Source organism: Pleurodeles waltl, chromosome 1_1, assembly GCF_031143425.1.
Source record: "Pleurodeles waltl isolate 20211129_DDA chromosome 1_1, aPleWal1.hap1.20221129, whole genome shotgun sequence".
Lineage (NCBI taxonomy): Eukaryota > Metazoa > Chordata > Amphibia > Caudata > Salamandridae > Pleurodeles > Pleurodeles waltl.
The window spans coordinates 625,154,538-625,172,923 of NC_090436.1; the positions used below are offsets into that span (position 1 = coordinate 625,154,538).

Consider the following 18,386-nt stretch of genomic DNA (forward strand, 5'->3'; position numbering starts at 1 on the left):
CTTACATTTTGGTTCCTACTACCGTGCTACTCTCAATTTATCTTGTAACGCTCTCTGCTTTATTGTAAAGCGCTACGACTCCCTTGGGTATGCGCTATATAAAATCGCAGAAACAAATACATAAAATAGTATTGCCACGTTTGAAGAATTCCAGTCATCAGCGCACTTCAGTCTTCCGTCCAAAGCCTCGTTGTAACGAGTCTTAAGAAGCTTGAAATCATCCGGTTATGCACATCTTAGACCGCAAGTAGCACACACAAGAAGAGGGTAGCACCAGGCACAGAAATGCGCAACACAAATAAATATACAGCGAGATAAAGTCGTCCCTTGTGAGAGTAGAGCCCAGGCTGGGCGGAAAGAAATGTGGGGCCGTCGCTTGTCCTGGTGTATAAAACGAGGCAGCGGTGACCCCCTTGTGTGTTCAGAGGTCAGCCCCTGGCTGACCACCATAGTAGTGACTGGCATCTGAACACTTCGCTGCACCAACCCCACTCGCCTGAATTATGCACAGATTAGCATCTCACGCTGGTGCCAAGTAGTTTGTTGGGGAGGTGTGCGTGTGGGGGGTGGCTGGTACTAGTGTGTGACAGCAGGGGGTGAGAGGAGATAGGTGGGGCAAGAAAGCCGTCTGGTGGGGTGTTAAAAATTGCGCCTGCAGCACTGAAGCCATAGCTCCTTTCCCTCTGAAAATCGGCGGCCTGGGCTCCGCTCGCCCTTACCAAAAGCCGGCCTTGTGAGGAGGACTGTTGAGGCTGTAACTGTCCATTTGACAAGAGAACCAGCAAGTCACATTCATAGTGCGCCACGGGGTTCTGGCTTGGACCTGCGAGCCGTTGAGAGATTCGGTATTTGACTTTTAAATGATTTGCTAGTTCTTCACCATTTCTTAAGCGCATCAGTCTAAATAGCCGTACTGCTGCAGTTCATTGAAAGTAATAGTCTTACATATAGAAAAAAATGTAGATTTTCCTAGTTTATGACGGAAAGTCTTAATTTTATTAAAGACACAGAGCCGAGTATTATGCATTTCTTTTCTCGCTTTAATAAACAGCAGCAGTCAAGAAGAAACTACAAATCCCATGAGGCTAACACAGACAGCCAATGGGATTAAAAACGTTGTACAGTACATTTTAACCAATAGAAATACCCCCATGCCATTGTGATGTCACTTGACTGCAAGCAGCCCTCTTTTCTTGCGAATAAAGTCAATTATTGAAGAATAACGGGGATAGAGAACAAAGAATAAACAAAGCCATAAGAAAAGCAAAAACGTCAGAAGAAAAGTCAAAAATCCTACAAAGGAAGGAGTGTTCCATTAATTCAGGAGAATACGATCCTGAACTTGCAATGAACGGAGACTTCAAATGATGTGAGGAGGTCCCACTAGGACGCTGGTTGAGTGGCCGGAACTGGCGCTGGAAGAAAGGGAGGGAAAAAACAATGTTTATACCAGAGGTGGGATAATATTCACCTCCGTGTCTTTAATAAAATTAAGACTTTCCTAAATAAACTAGGAAAATCTACATTTTATGACAAGACCGGAGGCTCCTATTATGCGAGTTTAAAGCATATTAATTACATTCAGTGAAACATCATCAACAGGTTTGCAATAAAAAACTCTAAAGGTATTATCATTAGACCAGTCTGCAGATTTTAGAATATCCTCTAAACGAGAGCCTGCCCAGAAGGCTTTGGAAGCCATAGCCCCTCTGGCAGAATGAGCTCCAAATCTGGAAATATCAATACCCGCTAAAGACATAATCCATCTAACCCAACGAGCTAAAGTAGCAGACGAAACCGGGTTATAGGGTTTCCTAAAAGAGATAAGAAGTTGGGAGGAGGATGTTCTCAAATCTGCAGGTTTTTGCTCATAAACTTTAAGACATTGGCCCACACATAGTTTCGGATGTTGCGGGAAATAAGAATGAAAAACTGACGATAAACTGGTCTTGGTACGTCGTACAACCGAAAACAGCACCCCCGAAGGGGTGAACTGTCGGTTGGAGACGTCCAATGCCTTTACATCCGATAAACGTTTAATGGAAACTAAACATAATAACATTGTTAATTTAGCAGATAACATTTTTTGTGATAAAATAGGATTGTCTGGCAACAAAATGAAAAATTTTAGAACAACATTAACGTCCCACAATTGATTATACTTTGGTAGAGGAGGTTTAGAAAATTTTACTCCCTTTAGTAATCGGCATACAAACGGATGTTCGCCTATCGGTTTTCCATTGACATGGATATGATTAGAAGAAATAGCTGACCTATAAAGGCTGATGGTGCGGAAAGCTTTACCTTTACTGGCTTCTGCGGCCAAGAAATTAACTACAAAAATTACATCTGCTGAAAAGGGATCAACATGCCTTCCCAAACACCAGCCGTCCCATAAAGACCAGGCTGCCTTGTAGGCTTTCTTGGTACCAGGGGCCCAGGAGTTTGAGATGTATTGGGAAGCCTCTGACGAAATGACAGGGAAAGATTGGGAATTCCTGAGATCTTCCAGGCGGATAGAGTGAGGATGTTGTCCACAATAAGGGGGTGAGGACGCTGAAGAGGGTCTAGCAGTAAGTCTGGGAAGGACGGAATTAACAAGGGAAAATCCACTGAGAGTTCCAGCAGGATAGGGAACCATACTTGGGATTGCCAAAACGGGACTATGAGAATGAGAGAGGCATGCTGACGTCTGGCGTGTGCTAGGACCCTGTTGATCATGATTAAAGGGGGAAAGGCATAATTGAGGGAATGAGACCAATCTTGTAAGAAAGCATCTGATGCCAAGGCTAAGGGATCTGGACCCCAGCTGTAAAATTGAGGAAGCTGTGTGTTCAGTCGAGATGCGAACAGGTCTATGGAGAACGGACCCCATAATGATTGTATCTTGTGGAAAACTGAAGGGTGAATTCTCCAATCGCTGGAGTCTCGGAGATGACGAGATTGCCAATCTGCCACTGAATTGAGAGCTCCTGGAAGGTACTCTGCATGAACCGAAAGATGGTTTGAAAGGCAAAACTCCAAAAAACTCTTGGCTAAATCCACCAGAGGTTTGAATTTTGTGCCTCCAAGATGATTTATGTATCTGACTGCAGAGATATTGTCCATCCTGAGAAGTATTGCACAATGCACTTTGTGTTTTGCCAGGCTTCTGATTGCAAAGGAGCCGGCAAGCATCTCTAAACAATTGATGTGCAATTTGGACTCCTCGGCTGACCATGTACCTCCAGTCGAGATGGGACCACACCGGGCCCCCCAACCTAGACGACTTGCATCGGATTCTAACACAAGATCTGGGGCTGATGGAAATATACTTTTCCCGTTCCAAGCGTCTGAATGGTCTATCCACCACTGAAGCTCTGTGCGAGACTCCACGTCTAAGGGAACGAGGTCGGAATACGATAGTCCCTTCCTCAAATGTTGAATCTTCAGTCTTTGAAGAGAGCGGTAATGAAGGGGACCTGGAAAGATTGCCTGGATATAAGAGGACAGCAGGCCTACTATTCAAGCTAATGTCCTGAGAGAGATGAGAGAGCTGCGAAGGATTTGTAGAATTTCTGACTTTATGGATCTTATTTTTGTCATAGGTAGAAAAAGGGTAGCTGAAATGGAATTGATCTGAAATCCCAAGAATTCTATGATTTGAGATGGTATTAGGAGAGATTTTTCTCTGTTTATTATGAAACCTAGATCTTCTAAAAGAGAGCAGGCTGTTTGTAAGTGGAGTAGAAGAGTTTGAGGAGACTGACTTAAAATGAGGATATCGTCTAAGTAAATTAAGAGCCTTATGCCCTGGGACCTTAGAAAAGCCACAACGGGCTTCAAGAGCTTGGTGAAGCACCAAGGGGCAGACGATAGACCGAAGGGCAGAGAGGTAAAGTGATAAGTTTGATCGAGCCAGTGGAACTGAAGGAATTTCCTGAAGTCTGGATGTACCGGAACCACTAAATAGGCGTCCTGTAGATCCAGTCTGACCATCCAGTCGTTTTGAAGAAGTATATCTCTGAGGTGAAGAATTGTCTCCATTTTGAAATGACGGTATACCACAAACCGGTTGAAATGTTTTAGGTTGATGACCTGACGCATCTTTTTGTTCTTCTTTTGAACTAGAAAAATTGGGCTGGTAAAACCCAAAGGATGAGGTTGAGTGATTGAAATCGCTTGTTTTTGTAAGAGAGAATTTACCTCGAGAGATATTAGATGGTTCATTTCTGTGGAAAATTGGGGAGGAGGAGTGAAAAATCTTTGCACCGGAGTAGAATAAAGCTCTATTTTGTAACCTTGTACAGTGTTTAGAACCCACACATCCGCGGTAATTGTTAACCAATTTGAAAGAAAATGGAAGATGCGACCCCCTGTCGGAAAGAAACCAACTTGAGGGCTTACCTGTTGGGTTGGAGGCTTTAGAATGTCTGAAGGACTTGGAACAGTAACCTCTGCCGCGCTGGGGGTAGAATTGCGGTCTGAAGTCTTGCTGATAGGAACTGTAGTAACTTCTGGAGCCTTGGTTGGCAGAACCTTGGCCGGTAAAGCGGCCTCTGCCTCTACCGGCCCTGGCAAAAACCCTTTGGTTGAACATTTTCCTCATGGACTGTTGTGCTTTATCCAAGGAGGTGAATGTGGCTACATATTTGCTGAGGTCCTTTATGAAAGACTCCCCAAAAAGTTGTCCCTCTGTGTGGATTTGAGGTTGAACCGTTGCCAAATTAATTAGCTTAGGATCTAATTTGATAAGGAGGCCCTTCCGTCTCTCGTGAATAAGAGAGGAATTACCATTCCCCAGTAGACAAAAACAACGTTGAACCCACAAGGATAGTTCCTCTGGATCTAAAAAAGTACCATCCAATCTGGCCGTCTCAACCATATCAAAGATTCTCTTAAGTGGACCAATGACGTCCAACAACTTGTCCTGACAGGACGACCACGCTTTATCTACCCCTTTACGAGGGTCCTTGCCCTGTTTGGTAAAAAAGGTTAACATCTGCTGGTCGATGGAAGGGGTAGTAGTAGCCTTATGCGGAAGCTCAGGGCGTGGACATTCTGACTTGAGCTTGGCTCTGGTTTGTTTGTCTAGGGGTGAGAATAATTTCTGAGCCACATAATGACCCACATGGTCAGCAGGGAACCATTCCGTCGAATTGGGATGAAGTATGTGGGAGGGATCGAACATGGGAAAGCCTTCTGCATCGAAAAGAGGAGGGGAAACAGAGGGAACCTTGGGTTTCTTTGGAGGAGGAGGAGAAAAGGAATCATTATCGTCTTTGTCAGAGACATAGAAGTCTGAATCCGCATCTGGAATATCATCATCTGTATCTGGAGTGGAGGCCGTGGGAGTGGGGAGAGATACATTCCGTTGTTTAGCTTTTTGTTTCAGAGAGGGTCTAGGAGCCATATTGTTATACTCCTTGGCAGGAGCCTTATGAGGAACCGCGTCCTCTGACATATGTGAGGTAAACTCACTCTCCTTTTGTGCCAAACTCGTGGGGTTGACAGTCAGGCATTGACTGCATTCCCCCGCAGTCTGGGCCCAAGATTTGGATAAAAAATTTAAAAAATGTGACTCAAAATTTTTTGATAATTTTTGCATTGAGGACGCCATTGCCTGATGAACAGAACTCTTAATAAAATTCTGGAGTTCATTTCTTATATCCTCTATATCACTGGGAACACCCTGTTCCACAGAAGAGGTATTAGGTTCCATGTTAAGTAAAATTTAAACAAAGGAAAGAAATTCCCAAAGAACAAAAACTCAGAGGAATGAAAATTATCTTTGAAGGAAAAAATAGTCAGGCAAACGGGGGTTAACTGTGGAGAACAACAAAGGAGAAACGGGAAACTCCTCCTTCCCCAGGGCGGGGTAAAGGAAAGAGTACCGGTTGCAGAGGAGAAAGCCTCTGACACACGTCCTGTATTGGAGCCGGACGACGAGTATAAAATATGGCCAAAAGGTGAGGAAGCGCGTCTGTACAGAGTGACCTCCTCGCGTCAGGAAAACCGAATAACGGTTATTTCCTAACGCGAGGGAAAATACTGTGAAAGCACCGCGCACTAAACGGTTTGTTTTTCTGGCTCGGGAGCAACCGGGGTTGCTACCCGAAGCCAGGAAAATGAACGCGAGCGCGAGCGCGAGGAAAGCGCTTAATGAAGCCAATGCAGCAACTTGCCGTCTACATAATATAAAATCAACATTTATACACCATATTCAAACCAACTGTTGAAATTAAATAAAAACGACATGAGAGGAAAGGTATGGTGAACTTATCTTGACTGCAGCAGCAAGAAAAGAGGGCTGCTTGCAGTCAAGTGACATCACAATGGCATGGGGGTATTTCTATTGGTTAAGATGTACTGTACTTCGTTTTTAATCCCATTTTGTAGTTTCTCCTTGACTGCTGCTGTTTATTAAAGCGAGAAAAGAAACGCATAATAGGAGCCTCCGGTCTTGTCATAAAAATAAGAATACCCCCATGCCTTGGTGATGTCACAAGAGACGCAAAGGATGTAAATGTCATGGTCGCTGCATGTACGGCTAATATTGTTTTTAATATAAATCAAGATTATTTTCTGTTGAATGATGCACAAGTTAGGCGTTTGTGTATTGCAGATTCTGAATTCAATTACTATAATGTGGGCTCAGATTGATCGAGCAAGGGAAATTAGACTAACTGAAATAAAGTGATTCACATGGCCTCAAGTGGGGAGGCTGTGTTTCGAACCCAGGTTTCCTTCTTACATATTGCGTTGTACAGCCATTGGATGATAATGCCCTCTATTCTGTCTAACATCAACGGACAATGCTGCTGCCATTTATTCAGTACTTTCGCAAATTAGTGCACTAGGTTTAATAAATATACAACACTTAAATCAATGTCCAGATACAAAAGTTAAGTGTAACAGAACGCAGGTGATCTATCCATTGTAATGTTGCTGTAACTGGCTTACATGGTTTAATGAACCGACCGATTTTAGGAGTGGTGCACCATGTCCATTACGGCAGTTACATATTTAGCACGATAAAGAGGTATTGGAACCCACACGTAGTTTCTTCCTGATGGTACAGCTGTTCAGTGAGACCTATGCAAAGTGCAGCACTGTTTAAGAGTGACATGTTAGGCCAATGCATTTGAACTCCAATTAACATGGAAAAATTTTAAACAAAAAGCCATGCTCTTGCATTGTATCACTGCCAAGCTGTCCTGCTTTTAACCCTTTTTGTCTAAAAAAAAAAAAGTGCACCGCAAGGCTTGGCTATTTATAAAGGCCAGTTCACATTCTCGAGGGCAGAGCCTGAACCTGATATTTGCATCGAGCCTTATTTGACTCACCCATCTTTATCTTGGAACAAATGTTCTCAACATAGAGCCCATGTGGCTGTTTTGCCCACACAAAACATTCCATCAGCTTCGTTGAAATGAAGAAGGCACAATGCACTTATGCTAAGTAAACACACCACATGTGCACAAACTGTTAATATGATTCATGGCCTGTAAATCATGTCAGTATTTTCGAACGCATATAAAAGGGTCAGATACATTATATGAGCTAAAGTACCCTCTGCTGTACATTATAATGATATTGAAAGTCACAGAGAAGTTTTATGACCATGAAGAGGATCGAGGCAGAAAGCAGAGTTCGTTTATAAGGTCATGGATTTCTGAGGTGACTTATAACGTCCTCAAAATGTACAGCAGGGGGTACTTTATTTGTTATCATACCAGTTCACGCTATCACCATTCCAACAAACCACTTAAATCCTTGGTGTAGTACATTTTCATGTGAAATACACTGCATCCTTGCAAACATGAAGGATTTTAGGTAAAAATCTCTAGTGCAAAATTAAACGCACTAAAAAGGATTTAGATATCTATTGCAAAAAGATATTTACATCAGTTTAATGCAAGTCAGGTTTTAAAAAACGATTCTTCCGAATGTGTAGAAACCTACACAGACTATCTTTGCTATAATTTCCTAAAGTGCAAAAAAGTAAACATGTTGCCTTAAATTTCGCCTCATCACTCGTGATTTAGAAAAACAGAGCTGAAGAAGGAAAAGCCACGTTTCATTCTCGTTTTTGAAACTACAGCTTTAATTATGTTCTATGACCTTCCTTCCCCTAGAATGCTGGCTTTGGTAGCAGGCATTGTGACGTCACAGCGCAACAGTAATACGGTATTACTGTTGAGCAGCTACATGATTTCGTTAATACAGGCGACTAAGAGCACCACAGATCTCTTTAATAAGGAAATTAGACTTTCTTTTATACAGGGATTGCAGGATCCCATTTATTATATTCTTGTGCAGTTTTGATTGTCAAAATCACTAAATACACTTTGAAAAAAATATTTACAAATAGTTCAGTGCCTGTCACAAGCGTCTTGTTATTAGAAGTGGTGGGCACCGAAGAAGCATTCTAGAAATGGGGATGGACATGTAGGATGAGCTTTCGGAGCATCAATCCGCAGTAATTAGATGCATACTCTCATATTCTACCGTTTTCTTATCTTGGGGCTTTCCACATTGGTAGATTTTGAAGGTGTACAGAGTTCACTTTATAGGTCATGACCTGACTTGCTTAATGACTACTAAACAAAAGCAGTACTTGACAAAGCTGCATCCATTCTTCAAGAGATGAAAATATAATTTCAGAATATATTGACCCATACATCAAATGACTAGAGCACTGGACTAAAGTTAAACATAGTTAAAAATAAATAAATACAAAAATAAACCTGCTCTTTCTGTCAGCGATATGACAGGATTTCTGACATCCTTTTCCTTGCAGGATTTGAGGTACACTGAAATCTAAACGTCCTATGTTGAAGAAGGTTTTATAAATACCTTGGGTAGAGATGCAGGTATTCACTGGATACTTCTTCATCTTGAATTCAGAGTTTATCTTTGCACTACTTTCTATTTTTAATAAAGGGAGTGAGCTGTCTGATAATGTATCTGGTTGTGCTACAATGTAAGACAGAAAGTTAAATTATTATTAATTAACGAGTAATAGTCTGGCCTATTAAAATATTCTGACTGTTGTCAGTATACGGTCTGCAGGGATTTTGTATAAAGACACCTATCTCTTCAGGCCTGCCTTTCCGGAGACATATGTGGGGAGCACATCACTTAAATTGAATTTACCTTTAGAACCAATTCAAAAACATTGTAATATCAGGTGATCTAAAACGTATCGATATAAACACAACATAGTTGCCTTCCTACTATGTTGATAAGGAAGATAAAACTGTTGCTTGCTGCTATAGCAATAATAGTTTTTGAAACTATATTTATATATATATATATATATATATATATATATATATATATATATATATATATATATATATATATATAAAATGCCTTAAATAGTAGCTCAAAAATCTGCTTTGCAGCAGACAATTAGGCAATGAGGAGTGGAAACAGGTGTTTAATTGGAAATACATGTATTTGGCCCAACTGGAAGAGGTTCCCTAAAAATATCTACAATATTCTCGATGTTCAGTGTGCTGGCATGTAATGAAGAAAATGCTACTAGGCATACCATTATTTGTTGAAGAACACTAATAGTAAGCACATGAACAGTTTTAACGTAACCAAGGATCTCCATCAGACTCTATCCTGAAAATTGATCCTAGACAGGGATTTAATACCTGCATTCTTGTCTTTAACATAAGCTAGATTTTTTAATGTCTGAGAAAATGCTGCTTTTTTGACAACACAAGCAGTACATTATATGCATACCCCCAACTCATATACAGCATGTCCTCAAACTTGCTTCCAGCTAGGAAGGCATAACTCTGAAGAGTGATTGGACTCTACACTTCAAATCATTTGTGCCTAACATCTTACCCAACAATGCAGCCAGTATAAGTAAGGATACTATATGAAGGGGTCTCTTAAAGACAATTAGCAACAGCTTGTGGGCGTGCGGTTAAAAAGATACCTTATCTCATATTTCATGAGGCACTTTCCTGGGAACTAGAGACAAAGTATTGGTGTACATCATGTTTCTGTTTTCCCAGTTATATGAAACCACCTCTTGCACAGAAAAGCATTTTTTCGAGACACCAAGGGCCTTAACATAGAAAACCTACTAGATCACAGTTGGGCAGAGTAAGATATTTTTCATAATTTTTTTTTTATGTGAGAGGATGGCATTAGTTATGGAATAGGTTACACATGACAGCTATCACATCCTACACAGTCAAGTAACATGAGAGGGTAAGTAATTTTGCTGCCATACTCTTTATTGCCCTTGTAGGAAAGTGCCCTTTTTGGATGATCACCCCCCAGACTTCTTGCTCTAGATGCTGCTGGTTATGACTCTGAAAGTGCACTGGAGCCTGCCAACCAGGCCTCTGTGCTATTGCTGTCTCCCTAAATTGGTATATGTGAATTGGTATCCCTAATTGGTAAGCACTTTAACCCCCTTATACGTCCCTGGTATATAGTACCAGTGGTACCCAGGGCAGGTGGGGGGGGGGGATAAAGGAGTCACCTGGGCCTGAAGCACTGGTTGTGACACCCTGAGTGACCCAAGTAAACTACTGACAGCAAGCCTGCTGTTGCAGACTTCAGGTGCAGTTAAACTGCTCGGACGCAACTGTGCCCACACTGTGTGTGGCAAAGCCAAAGCACTATCTTCAATATGTGTCAGTCAGCCCTAAGGCAGGCCTCTTCCCGGGCCTCAGGGTGTATTATATTAAAGTGTGGACATATAAGCATGTGCGGCCTCATCACTGTTAAGTCACCCCATGGCAGGCCCTCCTAGCCCAGAGGGCAGGGTGCAAGTACCTGTGTGGGAGGGCACCCCTGCATGAGCAGAGGTGCCCCGCGAACTCCAGCCACACTTTGTGAGTGCGGGAAAGCCATTTTACCCGTGTACTGGACATTGGTCGCTACCTATGTCCAGCTACATAATGGTAACTCTGAAACCTGGGCATGTTTGGTATCAAACATGTCGGAATCATACCCCAATACTGTTGCCAGTATTGGTTGTATGATTCAGTGCACTCTGAGGGCTCCTTAGAGGACCCCAACTTTGCTCCTACCAGTTTGTAGGGTTTTCCCGGGCAGCCCACGTTGCTGCCATCCTACAGACAGGTTTCAGACATTTTGATGCTTGAACAGCCCAAGCCCCAGAAGGCAGAACAAGGAATTTCCTTTGGGAGAGGGAGGCAACACCCTCTCCCTTTGGAAATAGGTGTTTCATGGCTTGGGAGGGGTAGCCTCCTCAAGCCACGGGTATGCTTTGAAGGGCACATTTGGTGCTCTGTTTGCATAAACCGGTTTGCACCAGTCCAGTGACCCCAGTCCCTGCTGTGGGGCGAAACTAGGCAATGGAAAGAAGAGTTACCACTCCCTTGTCCATCACCACCCCAGGGGTGGTGCCCAGAGCTCCTCCAGGTGGCCATTTGATTCTGCCATCTTGAATCCAAGGTGGGCAGAGACCTCTGGGAGCTTCTGAGTGGCCAGGTTAGGCAGGTGACGTCACAGCTCCCTCCTGATAGGTGGCCACTTTGCTATGTGACCAATCCCCCTTCCAGGGCTATTTAGGGTCTCCCTCTTGAGTGGGTCCTCAGATTGGACGTGCAAGATTCCACCAGGATTCCTCTGAAATGTTTACTTTGACTTCTGGCCACTGGAACTGCAACTGGACCATCCAGGAACTGATAATCTGCATCCACAGCGACGACTCTGCTTGCAACATTTTTTGCACAGCTCCTTCCAGCAAGTGCAACATTTCCCCAGCTGTGAATCCTCTGAGGGCGACAAGTCTTCAATCTGCAAGAGAAGCAAGAAGGAATCTCCCTTGGAGTGAAGGAATCACTCCCCTGCATCCGCTGGCACCTACTGCAATGATGACCAGCTGCGCGGATCTCCTCTCCTCCAGAGCTGTGTAGATACTGCATCACGGGGGTGGTCTGGAGTGGTCCCCTTGGTCCTCTCTATCAGCTGTCCAACTTAGGAGACAGTAAGCCCTTGCCTGTCCATGCAGGACAGTGGCCCTGTGAACCGCGACTCTTGCAGCTACCAGGGCTTGTTGGCATCTCCTCCAAGGGATCTTCAGGCTCTGTGTAGCCCCAGTCCCCAGGACTCTTCCCTGAGACGCTCAGCCCTCTGCTTGCTTCTCCAGCGACTTGTAACTCCTTTCTAGGTGTGCTGGGTAGGCCTCACCTCGACTCCTGTGCTTCCTGTCTGTGGGGGCTGCCTCCTCTTCCTTTGATTCTCCTCACTACTGAGGGTCACCCGGGACTCCCGTCCATGGGTTGAGTCCTCCTGGACCTTGTTGGTCCCCGGTAGCTCTGTATTTCTTCTTCCATGACATTTGCCTTTGCCCAGGCTTTTTGGTGGTTTTTTCACACCACTGACCTTCTGCAATCCTTCTTCCAGCGTGGTACATCGACTGCATCACTTCAGGAACTCTTCAGCTGCTCCAGTGCTGCACTGCTGACTGTCTTCGGCCACCGTCGACCTGGTCCTGCATCCACAGACGGTTGGGTAGAGGCTCCTGCCAGCACCAGACACTCTACCATGAACTGCACTTGGTCCCCTTCCTTTCCAAGTCTTCCTTTACCAGTATCCACCTTTGGTTTCTTGCAGTCTTGTCTGGGTCTTCCATTAACCTCTTCTGAAGTCCTTTCTGTGGGTTTAGGGAAAACCAAGTACTTACCTTTCTTCTCCTGGTCTCTGGGGACACTCTGGAACTTACATTTTAGGGTTGCTAGTTCCTCCAGCTCCCCTCTACTGATTCCACTTTCTTGGGTGGGAGCCCGACTTTCGCATTCCACTTTCTTAGTATATGGTTTGGTTCCCCCCCACCTGGCCTTCAGTACTTACTATTGCTTTCACTGTTTTCAATGGCTTTTTATGCTAATTCCCGACTTCTAATGTACATACAATAGTGTGTTTACTTACCTCAAGTTGGGGTATTGCCTATATAGTATTTTTGGTATTTGTGTTACCATATTTAAGTACCTTTATTGTTCAAACACTGTGTGGTTTTATCATGTGTGTAAGTGCTGTGTGACTACAGTGGTATTGCTTAAGCTTTGCATGTCTCCCAGATAAGTCTTGGCTGCCCATCCACAGCTACCTCTAGAGGACCCTGTCTTCCTAGACACTGACTACACCTCACTAATAGGGGATACCTAGACCTAGTATAAGGTGATAACACCGTAGGTGCTCACCACACAGCAGGCCAGCTTCCTACAAGGGGTAGCTCTTCATTTTGGAATGTAGGTAGGCCATCCAACTGTTTAAACAATCTGAGGTTTTCCAAAACAAAATCTGAAGCTCCTAAGTACTTCTTCTGAAGATGTTGCAGCATTAGTTCCCTAAATATCCAGGTCTTCTAGAGTGATCTGGTAGAAGAAGTGACTGTAAAAGTGTCAAACTGAGGAGGGTCTTGTAGAAGACTGTCACTTAATCCTTCACTTTCTTGATCCACTGGTCCAATGTGATCTCTGGATAACTGGCAAAGAAAATGTATATTCTTCCGCTCCTACCCACCCTGCATTATGCTTGTTTGAATTAAAATCAAAGTTTGACATTTCCTGATTGAGTGGTCTATTGGGATCAGCGCTCAGCATCTCTTCCTCTTCACTCAGCATTCTTCCTCTTCCTCAAAGCTCTTTGTGGAAGAAGTTTGACTGGTCACTGAGTCATGAGGGCAAGAATTAATAGTGGACCTGTCCTTTTCTGCTAGCCAGTTCTGAAGCAGTGAAATTCTTACACTTGCAAACCACTCTCTTGATGTGACTTTGCACATTTTCTAGTGATGCAAAGAGGCTTTCATTTTTAGCACGTTCGTTGTAAACCTGTTTTCTTATTATTTGTTTTGGTGTCGCCACCATCCTTTTCTGATGCCCTCTATGGTATTGTGGCATCTAGCATAAGCAACTTCCTTCTGGAGGCATTAACTTTGCTTTCTTGTCACCCAACGTGCCGAGCCCAGTCCTGCAAGGCCTTCTCATCCACCATTCTGGGAAGGTAGCGCTTTCTTTCCATTATATCCATTATTGGCTTTATTTGCCTGCCCAGTTCAGCAATTTTCTGGTGTCTTGACTCAATCAAAGAGGGAAGCTGACCATATTAGAGTCTGCCTCTGTCATGCAGCACATCTTTCTGACACTAATGAGGCAAGGACCTTCACTCCTGATGATGTTCCTGGCTGCATTATCATAATGTCTCTTCTTAGTCAGCATCTAATGAATTCTGCTATGTAGTTAGCAAGCGACCCTTGGTAAGCAAAAGGCATCCTTGTTTAGGCTGAGTAGTCAGGACACCATTATTGCAAAAATGTTTTTCTAGATTTAGGGGGTCATTCTGACGGGCCGGGGTCGGCGGTAGCACCGCCAACAGGCTGGCGGTGCTCCGCCGGGCATTCTGACCGCGGCGGTACAGCCGCGGCCAGAAGCGGAAAGTCGGCGGTGTACCGCCGACTTTCCGCTGCCCATGGGAATCCGCCATGGCGGCGCAGCTTGCTGCGCCGCCATGGGGATTCCGACCCCCTCACCGCCATCCTGTTCCTGGCGGTTCCGCCCGCCAGGAACAGGATGGCGGTGAGGGGTGTCGTGGGGCCCCTGGGGGCCCCTGCAGTGCCAATGGCATGGGCACTGCAGGGGCCCCCGTAAGAGGGCCCCACTTTGAATTTCAGTGTCTGCTCAGCAGACACTGAAATTCGCGACGGGTGCTACTGCACCCGTCGCACATCCTCCACTCCGCCGGCTCCATTCGGAGCCGGCATCCTCATGGAGGGGTGTTTCCCACTGGGCTGGCGGGCGGCCTTTTGGCGGTCGCCCGCCAGCCCAGTGGGAAACCCAGAATACCCGCGGCGGTCTTTTGACCGCGCAGCGGTATTCTGGCGGTTCCCTCCAGGCGGGCGGCTCCCGCCGCCCGCCGGGGTCAGAATGACCCCCTTAGTCAGTTATGATAGAATATGGTTAGGGACACCTCCAGCACTGTGCACAACCCTCCTACTGCTGGTCTTACGTCCTTCCTGTGATGCAGACATCATTTCCTTGCTGAACAGGGAGCCCATATAAAACACATATGAGAAGAGTGCATCGCTCACCACTAAACAGATACACAGTAGATTTGCAGCTCTAAAAACATCTCTCTCCTGCACAGCCAACAGACAGATAAAAAGACACACGGGGCATATAATGTGAAGACAAGGGTATAGGGCATCACTGATGTTCCTCACCACAAAGGGTACATGACAGAAACACAAACAAATGAAATTCTAAGCAATCACAACTACAATTGGGATCTGTGAGCTACACTGAAATGCAATAGGACTTCTGAGACCCACCTTGACAACATCACTTAAGAGGGTTACCTGTTATTACACCAAGACTGAATAGTAAAGCTGAGCTGAGGAGTGTCTGTAGTCTATACAACCTTAATGTTCTGTGCCTTCTCTTTGACATCAGAAGTAACACTGAAACTCACAGGATTCTACATCTTACATCACCTTTCAGACAAAGCCAGATATTTGACTACTACACTGACTACATGACAGACCAACTTTTCTCATGCTCGGAAAACATCTTCATAGGGGACTTCAACCTAAATTGGAGCTCCCAAGCGACCTTATTACTAGGAATCTCTCACAGCAAACCATAATTTCACACAACCCTTGAGGGTCACCCCACACAATAAAAGAGGTATATTGGAACACTCCTCACCACCTCCATTCAAGTGCTTATTTCATAATAGATCTCAGAAATATAGAAATACAAACTATAAGTAATATCACAAGAGACAAACTAATGACGAGAGTTGGGTATCAGCCTCATTCAATTCAAAGGCGAAACAAAATTTTAGTTCAGAATCTGTCCATACATAAATCCTGATAAATTGCTTTTGTAAAATTCAACACTGGATGAGGAACAGGCACCTAACATTGAATTACAACAAAACTTATTTTTTATTTCTCTTGCAAGAGAGGAATTACAAGCCCAGTACATGCCCAGAACAAGAATAGTTTTATCTCCAGAATAATCGATTTGACAAATCCTTATGCTGCATATTTGACAATAACTTCAACTTGCCGGCTAACTTCAAACTTCTATCCCAAAGTACCTTTTGCTAGTGGAGTATGGCCACCTGATACCAGGGTGGGTGTGGCGGGGTGGCTAACACCCTTCTGGAGGTATGTGGATAGGTTTTGTTGTGCATCTGCAATACATCAAACCACGAAGGCTTTAATATGCACATCAATGACTGTTCTGACAGCAGTTACCAGGAGTTCCTTGGCACTTTTAAAGCAATTAATTAGGGGTCCAACACACACGGGAGGGTCACACTCTAGAGCTGAACTTTGACTACAACAAACTTGTGACAGGCTCATCTAGACTGAGTTGTTAAAGCAGGGTGCCCTAAAGTCCCGGCCTTTGTTTCAAAGCATGGATTCTACTGATAATTCACGGAAACTTGGTAATAGTCCAGTTGATATGGTCGATTTGTCTGACTCGTGAAATGCTGGCCTAATTTACCTCATCTTTAAAAGTTGTTTCTTCCAACAATGTACCTAGGAAAAGAAGTGCAACTTCGTCTGCCAGATCCAGGAAGGCTTGGTTCTCTGGCACCTTGAAAGATACTAAACTTGCAACTGCAACAGGAACGTACTTGGGGAAAACCTCTTTGAAGGTAGACTAGCCTACAAGAGACCACTTAAAAATGTAGAATACAGCTAGCTATCTCTATGAAAAAAATTGAAGGGGCTTGTCTTTCAGCACTCTGCCATGTTCTCAAGTGTTCTGCGAGGAGTTAGGCAGCTATTTGTATTCAAAGTGAATAGTTTCTATGAGAACATCCATTACAATTTAGCCACTGACAAACATCTTTTTTTCTCTTGAACCAGGATCTGGTCCGGGCCTTGCTGGGCTACCTTAATTTCCATATTAGTTGCTTCTGAAGTCCAATCTAGCAACCCTGCAGATCTGTGTCCAGTGGCAATGCAGGGGAGAGCGCTTCTAACCAATGTGGTTTAGATGCCAAGACCTGAACGAAACCTGGTCTGCTAGGGATCTAAAATGTTGGCCTCCTCGAGATAACCAAATAACTGACTGGCTACCAGCCTTGTCAGCATCTTCTCTAGAGTGATAAGGATCGCAATTAAATGGTAGTTGTCTGTAGGATACGTTCTTTTGTTTTTTCGGGGGGGGGGGGGGTCAATATTCCCAAACAGGTGGCATTTTAATAAATCGGACAGTGCACTGACAAAACAGGGAAAAGCATGTGCTAAATGATATTGTTTTCCTGTCAAATTATTTTTGCAAATTGGAAAGAGAATAGTTAAATATACTTCCATGTTTATAAAAGCTAGATAAGTAGCACTTGACTTACATTTAACATAGGAAAGTCTCAGTGCCCACAACACACTGATTTCAAATAGAGATGTATGTTTATCAGGTAATGGTGGCCTGTGCAGTATTTCACGCTATTGCATCTCCTCAAAGCCTTAAAATGAGGCAAGAGCCAACAATCCTTTAAATATATTTGGCAGCATGAAACTTTTTTAGGCAGCCTTCTTATGGCGTAAATTAAGCTTTCTTTGTATTTCATTTTAGGATCAAATTTAAGCCACTGTGGATTTCGTGGCTCATCATATCTTGGCATACCATTCAATCCATCTAAAGTAAGTAGTGTTCATGTATTTTTACAAAATATAAAAAATGCAAAGCAACATCAGATCATTATTGTGCTTAATTTTAAGTAAATCTTTTATTTTATAACGAGGTGAACCTTTCAAATGAGACGAATAATGCACATATTGTATTGTACAATTTTATTAAGATTTAATTCAGCATTTTTTGTAAGGTTTGTGTACAAACATTATATGAAGTGAAGAAACTGAATTTAGGACAGTTAAATATACTTGAGGTTAGATTGGGGAACATGAGATTGCAAAAGACTGACGGGGGGACGTTTCTACAATGAGAGCGAGTGTATTGTCCTAAAATATATGGCAATTATCCAAAAGTTGGGAGAACGCAATCACAATAGATTAAATCTATATTTTACTACTCATTAATTTCACAAATGGAAGACTAGTTTATAAGGTGTGATGTTTTTCTTGAAGTATGTGTGTCCACCTCTGCTGAAAATGGTGGAATAATCTTCACTTGGGTAATGAAAAGTGCATATTTTCTCCGTCTTCTTCCAGAATCCAAGTGTAGCACATCCTTATGACAGTGGACACATAGCAATGACCTACACCGCTCTATCATCCTTGGTTATTCTTGGAGATGATTTAAGTCGAGTAAATAAAGAAGCCTGTTTGGCAGGAGTACGGGCTCTACAACTGGAAGACGGAAGGTACACACTGCCTTTAAAACACGCACCCAAATGTATCTTTTGGCATACATTATTCAATTTTC

The 18,386-nt window shown here is 43.6% G+C and overlaps 1 protein-coding gene across 2 annotated transcripts in view; it reads left to right on the forward strand.

Annotated features, from left to right (window-relative positions):
• PGGT1B (protein geranylgeranyltransferase type I subunit beta) overlaps positions 1-18,386 on the forward strand; it is a 239,403-nt gene that overhangs the window by 78,686 nt on the left and 142,331 nt on the right. For both annotated transcript variants that reach the window (XM_069226500.1, XM_069226501.1), the window contains 2 exons: positions 17,577-17,644; positions 18,173-18,324. In XM_069226500.1, coding sequence (XP_069082601.1) covers positions 17,577-17,644; positions 18,173-18,324 — 220 coding nt within the window. The remainder of the gene's footprint in view (positions 1-17,576; positions 17,645-18,172; positions 18,325-18,386) is intronic.